General features: G+C 50.3%; 1 protein-coding gene across 4 annotated transcripts; it reads right to left on the bottom strand.

The window, feature by feature from the left end:
• Nucleotides 1–14,853: 14,853 nt before the first annotated feature.
• Nucleotides 14,854–16,597, bottom strand: GPX1 (glutathione peroxidase 1). 4 transcript variants are annotated; one of them, XM_055277109.2, is made up of 2 exons: nt 15,708–16,597; nt 14,854–15,423 (listed from the first exon to the last, which is right to left on the bottom strand). In XM_055277109.2, the coding sequence occupies exons 1-2, from the start codon at nt 15,951–15,953 to the stop codon at nt 15,064–15,066; spliced, it is 606 nt and encodes a 201-aa protein (XP_055133084.1). In that variant the 5' UTR covers nt 15,954–16,597; the 3' UTR covers nt 14,854–15,063. The 4 variants fall into 4 exon arrangements, with proteins under 4 accessions (XP_055133084.1, XP_055133101.1, XP_055133092.1 ...); XM_055277126.2 differs by having other exon boundaries at nt 14,854–15,564; nt 15,708–16,108; XM_055277117.2 differs by having other exon boundaries at nt 15,828–16,086.
• Nucleotides 16,598–16,796: the final 199 nt, after the last annotated feature.

Raw genomic sequence — 16,796 nt, 5'->3', positions numbered from 1 at the left:
AGCGAGACTCTGTCTCAAAAAAAAAAAAAAAAAAGGTGTGAGGCACCGTGCCCGGCTGAAACTCTTAAAAATGTTATCAAAAAAGAAACACTACGTTTAGTCCTGTTATTTATGGAAAAAGAAAACTGAGGCCAGCCGCGGTGGCTCACGCCTGTAATCCCAGCACTTTGGCTGTGGAAGGCCAAGGCAGGCGGATCGCCTGAGGTCAGGAGTTCGAGACCAGACTGGCCAATGTGGTGAAACCCTGTCTCTACTAAAAATGCAAAAATTAACTGGGCATGGTGGCGGGCGCCTGTAATCCCAGCTACTCAGGAGGCTAAGGTAGGAGAATCGCTTGAACATGGGAGATGGAGGTAGCAGTGAGTCAAGATCATACTACTGCACTCCAGGCTGGGTGACAGAGCGAGACTGTCTCAAAAACAAAAAAAAGAAAGTTGGTTACTGACATCGGTTCAGAATCTACATTTCAGGGTGTCTGCTTCCCTCTTCTTTTTTTAGAAATTTCACCAAACCATTTATGGCAGTCTTAAGGAGGACAAGTAGGACAAGTCCTCAGCACCACTAGAAAAGGGGACAAAACCTAATTATAAAAATGAAAAATTTGGACAATATTTTTAAGTCAGGAATTTAGTGCTTTTAATAGCTATGAAAATAGCGCACTAATTATTGGTAGTCCTTAAAAATTAATATTAGGATTGCAAAATATACTTCTTGATATCTGGGTATTTGGAGGGAAAAAAAGAAAAATAAATAAATAAAAGATTGCAAAATGCTGGTAGTTGAAATGTGAAGAATAAAGTGAACTCCATAGTTAGAAGATCACCTTTTTTTTTTTTTTTTTGAGACAGGGTCTTTGTTGCCCAGGCTGAAGTGCAGTGATGTAATCACGGCTCACTTGCAGCCTCGACCTATTGGGCTCAAGTGATCCTCCTACCTCAGCCTCCCGAATAGCTAGGACTACTGGTCTGCATCACCATGCCTAGCTAATTTTCGTATTTTTAGTATAGATAGGGTTTCACCATGTTGCCCAGGCTGGTCTTGAACTCCTGGCCTCAAGTGATCCTCCCTCCTTGGCCTCCCAAGTGCTGGGATTCCAGTCATGTGCCAGACTACAAGGTCACCATTATTTACAAAGTCTTTAAACTTTGTTAGCGAGTTTGTTTGATTTAAATGGTGGGGGTGGCCGGGCACAGTGGCTCATGCCTGTAATCCCAGCACTTTAGGAGGCCAAGGCAGGCAGATCACGAGGTCAGGAGTTCAAGACCAGTCTGACCAACATGGTGAAACCCCATCTCTACTAAAAATATAAAAATTGGGCCGGGCGCGGTGGCTCACGCCTGTAATCCCAGCACTTTGGGAGGCCGAGGCGGGCGGATCACGAGGTCAGGAGATCGAGACCACGGTGAAACCCCATCTCTACTAAAAAAAATACAAAAAAAAAAAAAAAATTAGCCGGGCGTGGTGGCGGGCGCCTGTAGTCCTAGCTACTCGGAGAGGCTGAGGCAGGAGAATGGCGTGAACCCGGGACGCGGAGCTTGCAGTGAGCCGAGATTGCGCCACTGCACTCCAGCCTGGGCGACAGAGCGAGACTCCGTCTCAAGAAAAAATAAAAATAAAAATAAATAAAAATAAAAATTAGCTGGGCGTGGTGGCATGCGCCTGTAATCCCAGCTATTCAGAAGGCTGAAGCAGGAGAATCGCTGGAACCCGGGAGGCAGAAGTTGTGGTGAGCCAGGATCGTGCCATTGCATGCCAGCCTGGGCAACAAGAGCAAAACTCCGTCTCAAAAAATAAATAGGCCAGGCGCAGTGGCTCACGCCTGTAATCCCAGCACTTTGGGAGGCCGAGGCGGGCGGATCACGAGGTCAGGAGATCAAGACCATCCTGGCTAACACGGTGAAACCCCGTCTCTACTAAAAATACAAAAAATTAGCCAGGCGAGGTGGCGGGCGCCTGTAGTCCCAGCTACACAGGAGGCTGAGGCAGGAGAATGGCGTGAACCCCAGGGGGCAGAGCCTGCAGTGAGCCGAGATTGCGCCACTGCACTCCAGCCTGGGTGAAAGAGCGAGACTCCTTCTCAAAAAAATAAATAAATAAATAAATAAATAAATAAATAAATAAATGGTGGGGGTTTCTTTTTGTTTGTTTTTGAGACAAGTTCTCATTCTGTCATCCCCGCTGGAGTGCAGTGGCACAATCTTGGCTCACTGCAACTTCTGCCCTGCTCCCCAGGGCTCAAGCGCTCTGTCCACCTCTGCCTCCCAAAGTGTTGAGATTACATGTGTGAGCCACCGCGCTGAGCCGTTTTTTGTTTTGTTTTGTTTTTTGAGACAGATCTCACTCTGTAGTCCCAGCTACTTAGGAGGCAAAAAAAAAAAAACGGGGCCAAGCATGGCTCACTCCTGCAATCCTAGCACTTTTGTACGCTGAGGTGGGCGAGTCACTTGAGGTCAGGAATTTGAGACCAGCCTGGCCAACCTAGTGAAAGCCAGTCTCTACTAAAAACACAGAAATTAGCTGGGCATGGTGGTGCTTGCCTGTAATCCCAGCTACTTGGGAGGCTGAGGCAGGAGAATCACTTGAACCCAGGAGGCGGAGGTTGCCATGACCCAAGATCACGCCACTGCACTCTAGCCTGGGCAACAAGAGCGAAACTTCATCTCAAAAAAAGGAAAAAAAAATTTAAAAATTTAAAATAAAACAATTAGCCTGGCATGGTGACGTGCACCTGTAATCCCGGCTATTGAGTAGGCCAAGGTGGGAGGATCTTTTTAGCCCAGGAGTTTGAAGTTGCAGAAAGCTGTGATCCTATGATCGTGTCACTGCACTCCAGCCTGGGTGACAGAGCAAGATCCTGTCTCAAAAATAAAACAAAAAAGAGAACTGAAAATAATGAACATCTGCCTGCGTGTTCCTGTTGTGGTAGTGACCTAGGGACTTGGGAGGAAATGACAAGGGTAACTGATTCAGCTCTGGAGACATCTTGGCCCCAGGGCTGTGTTCTATGTTGAGCCACTTTATCCTAGAGAGAACCATAGGCCCGGTAGGACACCAAGATCCCAGAAGTGGACAATCCATCCATTACCAGAGGACCTTGGGCCACAAGAACAGAAGAGAAACCAGGAAGGGAGCTAGAAGAAAACCTGGCTTATTGGTCACGTACTGGTTGATCTTCGACTGTGATGTCTAATTAAATATTCACAATGTTGGCCGGGCGCGGTGGCTCACGCCTGTAATCCCAGCACTTTGGGAGGCCAACGAGGGCAGATCACGAGGTCAGGAGATCGAGGTCATCCTGGCTAACACAATGAAACCCCGTCTCTACTAAAAATACAAAAAATTAGCCAGGCGTGGTGACGGGTGCCTGTAGTCCCAGCTACTCGGGAGGCTGAGGCAGGAGAATGGCATGAAGCCAGGAGGCGGAGCTGGCACTGAGCTGAGATTGCGCCACTGCACTCCAGCCTGGGCAACAGAGCAAGACCCCATCTCAAAAAAAAAAAAAAAGTTTCATGATGTCGGGCCGGGCATGGTGGCTCATGCCTGTAATCCCAGCACTTTGGGAGGCTGAGGCAGGTGGTTCACCTGAGGTCAGGAGTTTGAGACCAACTTGACCAACATGGTGAAACCCCATCTCTATTGAAAATACAGAATTAGCTGGGCATGGTGGCACATTCCTGTAGTCCCACCTACTTGGGAGGCTGAGGCAAGAGAATTGCTTGAACCCAGGAGGCGGAGGTTGCAGTGAGCCAAGATCGTGCCACTGCACTCCAGCCTGGGCAACAAGAGCGAAACTCCGTCTCAAAAAAAAAAAAAAAAAAAAAAGATTAATAATGTCTGGGTATGTGAACTGTAAGCTTTTTTTTTTTTGAGACAAGGTCTTACTCTGTCGCCCAGCCTGGAATGCAGTGGCGCGATCTCAGCTCACTGCCACCTCCGCCTCCTGGGTTCAAGGGATTCTCCTGCCTCAGCCTCCCTAGTAGCTGGGATTACAGGCACCTGCCACCGCACCCAGCTGATTTTTGTATTTTTAGTAGGAACGGAGTTTCACCATGTTGGCCAGGCTGTTCCTGAACTCCTGACCTCAGGTGATCCACCCACCTCGGCCTCCCAAAGTGCTTGGATTACAGGCTTGAACCACCACGCCTGGCCTTTAAGCTTTATTTGATTCCAGATCATAAGGTTTTTGTCTTAGCTGCTACCACAGTTTTCTTTACACCTGATAGGACTTGGCTCTCCCAAGTTATTCTTGGTCCACACTTGGCCAGCACTAACAGAGCACACATGGCAGTATTCACAAATATTAGACATACTTTAATTGGAGGTGGCAACAGGGGAGAAATATTTTTGGTTCCTTCTCACCTGTGCCTCCTTAACCTGCCCAGGGGACTGTGAAAAGAAAAAGACTCTAGAAGTACACTTTAGAAAAATTAAATGTCTTCTCAGTGATTTCTAACCTCTGTTATATAAGGATTAGGTTATTGCAGAAGATAATAGAGGCAAAAAACTGAACAAATCTCACAGAGAGGAAGTGGGATCACTTTTTTTATATGGGGAAGTTGTGCCAATGGACAGATTCCATTCTGGTTATGCCACTTGTGTTTATGGCCAGCCCTCTTTGAGCAGAGGGTGTGGCAGCCTGGGCCCAGATGCCGCCAGTGTCTTGTATCCCTCCTGTAATTCTATTACCATCACAGTCTTAACCATGAACCAGTATTTAACATTAATTCGCGTGTATCCTTTGCCCTTTCCACAGTGCAAATTCTCAGTAGGCATTTCTTGCATAAATGAAAGAAAGAATGATCCAACTATTAGTCATTTATTCACTGGACTAATAGTATTTGAGTATTATGTGCTCATGGTCCCTACCCTCCAGGGGTTCACAGTGTGGTTAGGGATGGAGGATGGTTACATATGTAATACAGTATTGCATGTTGTGTGATAAAAGTGTCACAAGGGCTGGGTGCAGTGGCTCATGCCTGGAATCCCAGCACTTTGGGAGGCCAAGGCGGGCAGATCACGAGGTTAGGAGAGCAAGACCAACCAGGCTAACACCGTGAAACCCTGTCTCTACTAAAAATACAAAAAAATTAGCCAGGTGTGTTGGTGGGCACCTGTAGTCCCAGCTACTTGGGAGGCTGAGGCAGGAGAATGGTGTGAACCCGGGAGGCAGAGCTTGCAGTGAGCCGAGATCGAGCCACTGCACTCCAGCCTGGGCGACAGAGCAAAACTCTGTCACAAAAAAAAAAAAAGTGTCACAAGAACATGAAGGGTCATGCTTGCAGATACTTCTCTGGGAAGGAAACTTAAGCAACTAGTGTAGAAAGCAAAGGCATACTTAATATTCCTTTTGGCCTTTGGGGGTATATATGATGACATCCACAAAGGATGCTCAGAAGACGAGGACTTTATTTTTTATTTTTATGTATTTATTTTTTTAAGACAGAGTTTCACTCTGTCTGGAAGGAGCAGGCTGGAGCACAGTGGCGCAATCTTGGCTCACTGCAAACTCCGCCTCCCGGGTTCACGCCATTCTCCTGCCTCCGCCTCCCAAGTAGCTGGGACTACAGGCGCCTGCCACCACGCCCAGCTAATTTTTTTTTTTTTTTTGTATTTTTAGTAGAGATAGGGTTTCACCGTGTTAGCCAGGATGGCCTCGATCTCCTGACCTCATGATCCGCCCGTCTCAGCCTCCCGAAGTGCTGGGATTACAGGTGTGAGCCACCGTGCCCGGCCTATTTTTTTTATTACTATTTTTTTTGTGTGTATGTGACAGAGTCTCAGTTTGTTGCCCAGGTTGGAGTGCAGTGGCACAATCTCGGCTCACTGCAACCTCCACTTCCTGGGTTCAAGCAATTCTCATGCCTTGGCCTCCCCAGTAGCTGGGACTACAGGCACGTGCCACCACACACACAGCTAATTTTTTTTTTGTATTTTTGGTAGAGATGTGGTTTCGCTGGGCCAGGCGTGGTGGCTCACGCCTGTAACTCTATAACTTTGGGAGGCCGAGGCCAGTGGATCACCTGAGGTCAGGAGTTCAAGACCAGCCTGGCCAACATGGTGAAATTCCATCTCTACTAAAAATACAAAAAATTAGCCAGGCATGATGGCAGACGCCTGTAATCCCAGCTACTCAGGAGCCTGAGTCAGGAGAATCACTTGAACCCGGGAGGCAGAGGTTGCAATGAGCCGAGATCACACCACTGCACTCCAGCCTGTACAACAAGAGCAAAACTCCAAAAAAAAAAAAAAAAGAAAAGAAAAAGATACGTGGTTTCGCCATGTTAGATGTTGTCCAGACTAGTCTTGAACTCCTTATTTCAGGTGATCCACGCACTTTGGCCTCCCAAAGTGCTGGGATTACAGGCGTGAGCCACTGTACCTGGCCTGAGACCTGGACTTTAGATTCATTCACTTGTACATGCACACACACACAGTCACGTGCTGGGGACAAAGGTAACTGGGGTATTCTGCTGCAGGGAGATTTAGATTCCCTTTACTTGCTTCCCTATGAAGCCAGGTGGTCTTCAGAACTGTAGGACACCACTGAGGGTAAGCTACATTTGTTCCTGAATGCTGCTAGAAAAATGCTGCTAGGAATTTGGATCAAGTGGGCTTGCTTTGTGGTCTCCTCTACTGGTCTTGAGGGCCACAATTACACTGGACCTGTGAGGGGCACTAAAAGTGGGTCTCCCAGGAGCCTCTGCGTCTCTTCACAGCCAAAATCAGGTCACCTGCTCTTACATTTACAACAGGTAAGGCTGGCTAGGAAAATATTCTGCCAGCCAGTTAGGGGCAACAAGTTGCCTAGCACCCCTGCCCAACACACCACTGTCATGTCATGTCAGTCTCATTGCTTCTAGATGCAACTAACAGAATCCCCAGCAGCAATTGGCCCACCCATTTGGTGGTTCTTGTTTTTTCACATGACACGTCTGGAGTTGAGTTCTTGGGAAGGTTAAAGCTGAAAGACATCAGTTTGTTTCTCTGGGGCCTTCTAGTTCTTTGCCTTCAAAGCTCCAACGTGGCTGCCTTGCTCCCAGAATTTTGGGTACCCTCAACAACACCCACCAGTGAGAAGGGAGAGAGGAAACAGGATCCTCTTTCCTGGGATCATGGGGGCTTTCCCAGGAGCCTCTGCATCTCTTTGTAGCCAAGATTAGGTCACCTGCCCCTATTTTTACAGCAGGAAAGTAGATTCTGCCAGCCAGCCAGGAGGAAGGACTTGGGAATGGCTGTTGAGTAGAGATCAGCAATGTCTCTGTACAAAGCCTCTCTGAGAGGCAGTGAGAATTACACCATTTCAGGGCCAAGGCCTATGAGACCTCATTCCTTGGACAAGGACTTCTGACATTTGTCCCCCTCAGCTCCCAATCAGTCAGTGTCTGATGTGAGGCAGATACCCATTAATTTCTGTGGCTGGCTGGAGCTGGGCTTTATTTTAGTGCCGGCCCAGGTGTGTCACACCTGTATATGAATGCATACTCTTCCCGCTTACTTGGTGAGTGCAGTAACAAAAACATGTCAATTCAGAGTACTCTGATAGGGATCATGCCCTGCTCTTTATAAACCCATGCTGTTGGCCGGGCGTGGTGGCTCATGCCTGTAATCCCAGCACTTTGGGAGGCAGAGGCGAGTGGATCACAAGCTCAGGAGATCGAGACCATCCTGGCTAACATGGTGAAACCCCATCTCTACTAAAAATACAAAAAATTAGCCGGTCTGGTGGCGAGCGCCTGTAGTCCCAGCTACTCAGGAGGATGAGGCAGGAGAATGGCGTGAACCTGGGAGGTGGAGCTTGCAGTGAGCCGAGATGGTGCCACTGCACTCCAGCCTGGGCGACATAGCAAGACTCCGTCTCAAAAAAATAAAATAATAAAAATAAAAATAAACTCATGCTGTGTTTTCTTGGGAAAAAAAAATTTTGTTTTTTGAGACAGGGTCTCTCTCTGTTGCCCAGGCTGGAGGGCAGTGGCACGATCTCAGCTCACTGCAACCTCCGCCTCCTGGGTTCAAGCGAGTCACCCACCTCAGCCTCCCAAGTAGCTGGGACTACAGGCACATGCCACCATGTCTGGCTAATTTTGTTTTTGTTTTTGAGATGGAGTCTCACTCTGTTGCCTAGGCTGGAGTGCAGTGGCACAATCTTGGCTTCTGCAACCTCCATCTCCCAGGTTCATGCAATTCTCCTACCTCAGCCTCCCAAGTAGCTGGGATTACAGGAGCGCACCACTATACCCAGCTAATTTTTGTATTCTTAGTAGAGATGGGTTTTGACCATGTTGGCCAGGCTGGTCTCAAACTCCTGACCTCACATGATCTGCCCACCTCACACTCAGCTAATTTTTATATTTTTTGGTAGAGACAAGGTTTGACCGTGTTGGCCAGGTTGGTTTTTTGGGGGGTTTTTTGTTTGTTTGTTTGTTTGTTTTGAGACAGCCCAGGCTGGAGTCGCGCAGGCTGGAGTGAAGTGGCACAATCTCAGTTCACTGCAGCCTTGACTCTCTGGGCTCAAGTGATTCCCCCACCTCAGCCTCCTGAGTAGATGGGACTACAGGTGCATGCAACCATGCCTGGCCCCTTGGGGAAATCTTTAGCCGGTACTTTTTACTCTATCTTATCCAAAAGTTAAAATGTAACAGATTTATTAGACTTATCAGGCCAGGAATGCTTTTCTGAAAATAAACTTGTTTTATTTATTTTGAGACAGGGTCTCATTCTGTCTCCCAGGCTGGAGTACAGTGGCGCAATCATGGCTCAGTGCAGCCTCGATCTCCTGGGCTTAAGCAATGTTCTGACCTCAGCTGCCCAAGTAGCTGGCTGGGACCACAGTCATGTGCCATCAAGTTTGGCTCATTTTTTTTTTTTTGAGACAGAGTCTTGCCCTGTCACCCAGGCTGGAGTGCAGTGGCCCAATCTCAGCTCACTGCAACCTCCGCCTCCCAGGTTCAAGCGATTCTCCGGCCTCAGCCTCTGGAGCAGCTGGGACTACAGGCGTGCGCCACCACGCCCAGCTAATTTTTGTGTTTTTAGTAGAGATGGGGTTTCATCATATTGGCCGGACTCCTGACCTCGTGATCCACCCGCCTTTTCCTCCCAAAGTGCTGGGATTACAAGCACGAGCCACCTTGCCTGGCCAGTATTTTTTTGTAGAAACAGTGTTTCGCCATGTTGCCCAGGCTGTTCTCAAACTCCTGAGCTCAAACAATCTGCCCACCTTAGCCTCCCAAAGTGCTTGGATTATAGGTGTGAGCCACTGCACCGAGCCTGAAAATAAACTTGTTTTAAATGTTGTTTTTAGGACTACATTGAGTCAGAATAAGGAAGTCTTTTTTTTTTTTTTTGAGATGGAGTCTCGCTCTGTCGCCCAGGCTGGAGTGCAGTGGCGTGATCTCGGCTCACTGCAAGCTCCGCCTCCCGGGTTCACGCCATTCTCCTGCCTCAGCCTCTCCGAGTAGCTGGGACTACAGGCGCCCGCCACCACGCCCGGCTAATTTTTTTGTATTTTTAGTAGAGACGGGGTTTCACTGTGGTCTCGATCTCCTGACCTCGTGATCCGCCCGCCTCGGCCTCCCAAAGTGCTGGGATTACAAGCGTGAGCCACCGAGCCCGGCCTAGGAAGTCATTTGATCAACTGCTAATTGTGCAAGAAATGCCTGACCTAATTTTATCAGATTTAATGTTTGAAAAAAAAAAACCCAAAAGCAGCCCTTCTGCAAGAACTGCTGAAAATGGAAGTTTCTGAACCTAGGTCAGTGGCCTAAATGCTGTATGTGTTTTCTGTGCGAGCAATGCTCTGCAGCCATTTCTGCTTTTAAAGCCAGGACTTCACACAGGCTGAATGTGATTTCTACTCTTTTACTTGTTCGTTTGAGCTGCTGATTCACAATGGGGTGGGGTGGGTATCGGTCAGAGCAGTAGCAGTTGCATGGTTGAATGAAAAGAATGTGTATGTGTGAGAGTGTGTCTGTGTGTGTTGGGGGAAGACAGTGAAGTCTTAACTGGCTTTACTCTGAAACTTCCTGGAGAAGAGAGAGTTAGAAAGGACTGGCCAGGCATGGTGGCTCATGCCTGTAATCCCAGCACTTTGGGAGGCCCAGGTGGGTAGATAATTTGAAGTCAGGAGTTCAAGACCAGCCTGGCCAACATGGTGAAACCCTGCTTCTACTAAAAATACAAAAAATTTAGCTGGGTATTGTGGCGGGCGCCTGTAGTCTCAGGTACTCGGGAGGCTGAGGCAGGAGAATCGCTTGAACCCGGGAGACAGGTTGGAGTGAGCCAAGATTGCGCCACTGCATTCCAGCCTGGGCAATAGAGCGAGACTCCCTCTCAAAAAAAAAAAAAAAAAGAAAAAAGAAATGACTTCTAGTTGAGAGAGGAGGCATACAGCTTAAAGTCTGAGGAGGAATGTTCTCCAGCCAGGATCAGGCATACTGGGAGTTCAGAAGTTCCCTTTACTGAAGCTGAGTAATTTCAGGGGAAACCAAAAAAAGTTCCCTTCACTGGTAGTCCAAGGCATAAACTGAGATGGTGGGGGTGGCATGGGGCAAGGAGGGGTGAATCACCAGGCATCCTGGAGAGAAGTTAGAATTTTTTGGCAAGTTCTGGGTTCCCATCCTGTAGCCTAACCAGAGAGTGTGGCCTAGGCCACATTGACCCTGTACAGGAAAGGGGAAAGTTGAAGTGGGATGTCTCTTCTCACAGGTCCAGCTGGAGAACACTGAGTAGGACCCTAGGTCCCTAGACTTTCCACTTCAGCGTCTCTGGAGGTGGGTCATGGAACATATATTTTCATAAGTAGCTGGGTGACTCCTGGGCACTATATATTCATCTCCTAGAATAGGACCTGGTACCTCCTAGACACATGGCTTTCTAGCTTTGGTTCCAGATGCCCCCTGAGACTGCAGGTGGTCCAGAAGCATGGGTTCCAGCTAACTATTCTTTAGGAACTGTCCCTTCCCTTGGCTCCTTTCTCCAGCCTTGTTCCTCCCCAGCTATTTCTCTCTGCCATCTAATCTGGAAGGATTGTGAATCTATAGGCCTCAGGCCCAGGTCCCCTAATCTTTTTCTTGCCACTTTCCCCACGTGACCTCATCCTCTCCAGTGGCTACTGCTCCCGTGGCTAGACCATTGCCTTTAAACAGTCTCTTCTTCTGCGCCTCTTGTAACTGCCTGCCCCAGATACCTCTGTCTGCATGTCTAATGCAATATATCTGAATCTGAACACATCCACCTACCCCCAAAACCTGCTCCACCTGTTGCCGACTCAGTCAATAATGCCAACTTCTCATCTCAGGATCTCACACACTATACTCCCTGCCTCCCCACCCGCCATCAGCTTATTCCTTAACCAACTGCTTCTTGACTTCTTTTCAGTCTCAATTTTTTTTTTTTTTCTCTGAGAGGGAGTCTCGCTCTGTCACCCAGGCTGGAGTGCAGTGGCGCAATCTTGGCTCACTGCAAGCTCCGCCTCCCAGGTTCACGCCATTCTCCTGCCTCAGTCTCCTGAGTAGCTGGGACTACAGGTGCCTGCCACCACGCCCGGCTAATTTTTTGTATTTTTAGTGGAGATAGGGTTTCACCGTGTTAGCCAGGATGGTCTCGATCTTCTGACCTCGTGATCCGCCCGCCTCGGCCTCCCAAAGTGCTGGGATTACAGGCATGAGCCACCGCGCCCAGCTATTTTTTTTTTTTTTTTTTTTTGAGATGGAGTCTCGTTCTGTCGCCCAGGCTGGAGTGCAGTGATACCATCTCGGCTCACTGCAACCTCCGCCTCCCAGGTTCAAGCAATTCTCCTGCTTCAGACTCTTGAGTAGCTGGGATTACAGACGCCCGCCACCACGCCCAGCTAATTATCATATTTTTAATACAGACGTGGTTTCACCATGTTGGCCAGGCTCATCTCAAACTCCTGACCTCAAGCCATCAAGCCATCCGCCCACCTCGGCCTCCCAAAGTGCTGGGATCACAGGTGTGAGACACCACACCCAGCCTCACTGTCACGTTTTCCAGGAGGCATGCATGAGCCTCCCTACTGGGCCTGGTCCTCTTATTTATTCTTTTTTTTTAACTAGCGTAAGGTGCCCAATTTTTTTTTTTTTTTTTTGAGACGGAGTCTTGCTCTGTCACCCAGGCTGGAGTGCAGTGGCGCAATCTCGGCTCACTGCAAGCTCCGCCTCCCGGGTTCACGCCATTCTCCTGCCTCAGCCTCTCTGAGTAGCTGGGACTACAGGCGCCCGCCACCACGCCCGGCTAATTTTTTTGTATTTTTAGTAGAGACGGGGTTTCACCGTGGTCTCGATCTCCTGACCTCGTGATCCACCCGCCTCGGCCTCCCAAAGTGCTGGGATTACAGGCGTGAGCCACCGCGCCCGGCTAAGGTGCCCAATTTTATTCTTGTCTTTTTTTCCTATTCTCAAAGCACAAAACATGCTTTTTTGCTAATTATATACTGTCCTTCTGACTTCTTCAGGAACCTGGCAGAGCACATGGCACAGGACTGGATTATGAATGAATAAGGGAGCAAAGTGCTTTTGGGAAAAGACATGTAGGACATTAGGGGTCACAGGTAATCTGGGTCTACCCAGATTTACAGGTTGCTATTCTCCATTCCAGGAGTCAGATTTGAAGTCTACAAATGTCAAAAAGCCTTGGTACCATTTGAGTGGATTTTTTTTTTTTTTTTTTGAGAAAGAGTCTCGCTCTTGCCCAGGCTAAAGTGCAATGGCGTGATCTCGGCTCACTGCAACCTCCGCCTCCCAGGTTCAGGCAATTCTCCCTGCCTCAGCCTCCCAAGTAGCTGGGATTACAGGCGCCCGACACCACACCTGGCTAATTTTTGTATTTTTAGTAGAGGCAGGGGTTTCACCATGTTGGTCAGGCTGGTCTCCAACTCCTAGCCTCAAGTGACCTGCCCTCCTTGGATTACTTGGGATTATAAAATGCAGGGATTATAGGTGTGAGCGTCCATGACTGGCCACTCAGGAGTCTTGATTGCATTTGTGAATGACTAATCTTCTTCCCCAAAAGTTAACAGTCTAGGAGGGGTACAGGGGCTAGCCATCTCAGGGCCCACAGGGCCCAGCATATGATATTCATCACAAATACTGGTCTATTAATATAATAACATTCCACTCTGGCAGGGCGCAGTGGCTCACGCCTGTAATCCCAGCACTTTGGGAGGCCTAGGCGGGCAGATCACCTGAGGTCAGGAGTTCGAGACCAGCCTGGCCAACATGGCGAAACCCCGTCTCTACTAAAAATATGAAAAGTAGCCAGGCATGGTGGCAGGCACCTGTAATCCCAGCCACTGGGGAGGCTGAGGCAGGAGAATCGCTTAAACTTGGGAAGTGGAGGCTGCAGTGAGCTGAGATCATGCCACCGCACCCCGGCCTGGGCAACAGAGTATGAGACTCCTGAGAGTTCCAAGGAACAACACAGAGTGAGGTCCAAAGGGGAAGCTAATAGTTCTGCCTGGGTCACCTCAAGGGGGACTCAAAGGCTGGGGCAGAGAGAACCAGAGGGAGGTGGGCCTGTTCAGTTCTCAGGATGGAGCCAGAGCAGGTCCAGAAGGCCCTACAATCCTTAGTGACCTAAGGGCAGACAAAGGGGGAAAGCAGCAGCAAAGATCGCTGCTTAGGGCAAGAGGAAAAGTCCTTGAGAGTTGGTTCAGACATAAGGACCTTGAGTCACGAATTTGAACACAAATGCTGGGACTCCAGAACCTCTGGTCCACAGTCAGCTGGGTGAACAGCACTACCATGTCTCTGGGTACCTGTTTGCACAAGTGGAAGCTACACCCAGGCCCTGCAGTCCCCTGCACTGCGTTAGGAAATGGCTCCAAATCTGTCTTGAAAGATTATTGCCGCTCATGCCTGTAATCCCAGCACGTTGGGAGGCCGAGGCGGGCGGATCACGAGGTCTCAGGGAATCGAGACCATCCTGGCTAACGCGGTGAAACCTCGTCTCTACTAAAAAGTAGAAAAAAATTAGCCGGGCGTGGTGGCGGGCGCCTGTAGTCCCAGCTACTCAACTACTCAGGAGGCTGAGGCAGGAGAATGGCGTGAACCCGGGAGGCAGAGCTTGCAGTGAGCCGAGATTGCACCACTGCACTCCAGCCTGGGCGACAGAGCAAGACTGTGTCTCAAAAAAAAAAAAAAAATTTAAAGATTATTGGCAGCAGGGTCAACAGATAGGCTGGACCTGAGTGGTGCCCGAGAAGCAGCAGCTGGCTTCAAAGACAAGCCCTTATCCTGGGCCTGAATGTGCAACTGCACGTTTAAGTGTTGGGCAGGGCATACTCAGAAAGGCCAGTTAAATTGTAGTTTTCTCACTCTTGAACACGAGGCAGAAACTTGTAAGATCAGCATCACAGCAGTTACAAGCACTTGGTAGCAACATGGAAAGATCTAGCGAAATAACAGAATTTATAACATTGCATGAGTTTCCAACTGTGCAAAATGGGCTTGTGTGGACCTAACAATTGGAGAGGCCATGACTCAAAACGTGAGTGGGGGCTCATGTTATTTTGTGACAGTCATTTCCGTGTGCAGCAAGTAGTCAGAAGTCTATTATTTGAGTTAGGCAGTCAATCCTTGCCATGTGTCTTTTTTGAAGTAAGGACTTTGTTTTAACTGGGTCTTGGGATGGCCCTTTGCATGTTCTGGTGAAGGCAGAAATGCAGGCCAGGAGCCAGACTTCCCACAAAAGAAAGAGTGGATCCTACACGCTGCAGACAAAAGGACAGAAAGTTCAGACTTGGCTAGGATAAGGGAAGGAGGATTAAGTTCCCACCACTACGACAATGAGGTTAGAAAAAGTATCCCCAAATGACAATGACACAGGACATACACACAGTTCTGCTGACACCCGGCACTTTATTAGTGGGGAAACTCGCCTTGGTCTGGCAGAGACTGGGATGGACAGGACCAGCGCCCATCTCGAGGGGGTATTTCCTGACAGATCAAGTGTTCCTCCCTTGTAGGTTTAGAGGAAACACCCTCATAAATGAAAACCCCCCAGAGAGCAGCGCTACAACTGCGAAGCAGCCGGGGTAGGAGGGGCGCCCTAGGCACAGCTGGGCCCTTGAGAGAGCAGGGCTTCGATGTCAGGCTCGATGTCAATGGTCTGGAAGCGGCGGCTGTACCTGCGTAGGGGCACACCGTCAGGGCCCACCAGGAACTTCTCAAAGTTCCAGGCAACATCGTTGCGACACACCGGAGACCAGGTGATGAGCTTGGGGTCGGTCATAAGTGCAGTGGCGTCGTCGCTGGGGGCTGGCAGGGCCTCCCGCAGGAAGGCGAAGAGAGGGTGCGCCCCCGCACCGTTCACCTCGCACTTCTCGAAGAGCATGAAGTTGGGCTCGAACCCACCACCAGGTCGGACGTACTTGAGGGAATTCAGAATCTCTTCGTTCTTGGCGTTCTCCTACGGGAGAGAAGGGCAGCTAGGACCCGGGGTCAAGAGGGGGAGGGAAACGTTCTAACCACAAACAAGGGAGTTTTTCTATGAGTCACCGGGATTTTGCCCTCCATGCGCAATCCCAAGGGCGGACAGGAATTTCAGCAGCTACGAGCAACAGAAAGGAAGCGAGAGGGTAGCTAGACTCTCCGCGCATGGAGCCTACGGCACCCACCAGGACACCGCCAGCACCCCCAGCCACCACTGCACGTCCGCCCCCGCCCCACCCCGCCCCACCCCGCCCGGCGCACCTGATGCCCAAACTGGTTGCACGGGAAGCCGAGCACCACCAGGCCCCGGGGCCCGAGGCGCCGCTGCAGCTCGTTCATCTGGGTGTAGTCCCGGACCGTGGTGCCTCAGAGGGACGCCACATTCTCGATAAGTAGTATCTTGCCCCGCAGGGAGCCCAGGCTCACAGGCTCCCCGCCGGTCAGCGGGCGCGCCGAGAAGGTGTACACCGACTGGGGCGCCACCGCCGCTAGCCGAGCAGCACACATGGCGCAACTGTCCAAGCCAGCGGAGTACCCCGAACAAGCACTGTGAGGGGAGGCCAGGAGGCGCCTCCTTTTAACTGGCCGGCGGCGGGTCACGTGGCGCAGTTTTCTGTACCGGAGGGTCCCACCTCATCCGGTCCCCGCCCTACCCGGAGGGCTCGGCTCCTACTCAGCCGGGAAAAGGCTGGAGAGTGCGCCCGAGCGGGACGCGTGCTCCTCCCAATCGGGGAGGAGCCGCGGGCATGTCTGGTATGGCCCAGGCAACCAGGCGGCAGCGGTCCAGGTTACCCTTCCAAGGGCTGGGGCCCTCGAGGGCTCCGTTTTTTCTCAGAGGTTCCTCAATTAGGATGTGTGGTTTGGCATAGGCTGGTGGGCGACGGCAGCAGCTGCAGGAGCTGCCCATACACAAACAGCCCTCCTCTCCTGTGCCATGTTACCGGCAGTGCAGGGGACAGCCAGAGGGATCTAGGCTTCCGGTCTCCCTCCTCCCTGTCTCCAAAGCGGCACCGCCCTCGTGCGGGTTTTCTAACAGGGCAGAGTCCTGGAAGCTCTGCCCCAGCCTCCTGAAGTGGAGCCCAGTAGCTCGCCAGGGCCAAGGAAACGCGGCCCGAGTCCTCCCTCACTGGCCTCCTCAGTAGGCTGCATTCACCCTACCCCCAAATCTGACTAGAATGCGGTACAGGGTAATCATTTCCGTGTTGTTGAGAGGGACCAGATTAGCTGCTGGGTGGGAGGGAGGTGGGGCACAAGCTAGTCTTTTGCACCCTCAACAAACCTCTCCAGGGTGAGCTAGGCCAGGAAGTCCTTGCATCCTCCTGCCCCAAGCCCTGGAGACAGCAACACAAA

This window comes from Symphalangus syndactylus, chromosome 1 (assembly GCF_028878055.3).
Source record: "Symphalangus syndactylus isolate Jambi chromosome 1, NHGRI_mSymSyn1-v2.1_pri, whole genome shotgun sequence".
In the NCBI taxonomy this organism is placed as follows: domain Eukaryota; kingdom Metazoa; phylum Chordata; class Mammalia; order Primates; family Hylobatidae; genus Symphalangus; species Symphalangus syndactylus.
This window is presented reverse-complemented; position numbering and strand designations above follow the sequence as displayed.

What these genes read in the sequence shown, in the direction of transcription:
- GPX1 (XM_055277117.2), bottom strand. Translation starts at nt 15,953, where the DNA reads ATGTGTGCTGCTCGGCTAGCGGCGGTGGCGCCCCAGTCGGTGTACACC. An exon ending in AGATACTACTTATCGAGAAT is followed by an intron (nt 15,424 to 15,827) that starts GTGGCGTCCCTC and finishes TCTCTCCCGTAG; the next exon opens with GAGAACGCCAAGAACGAAGA.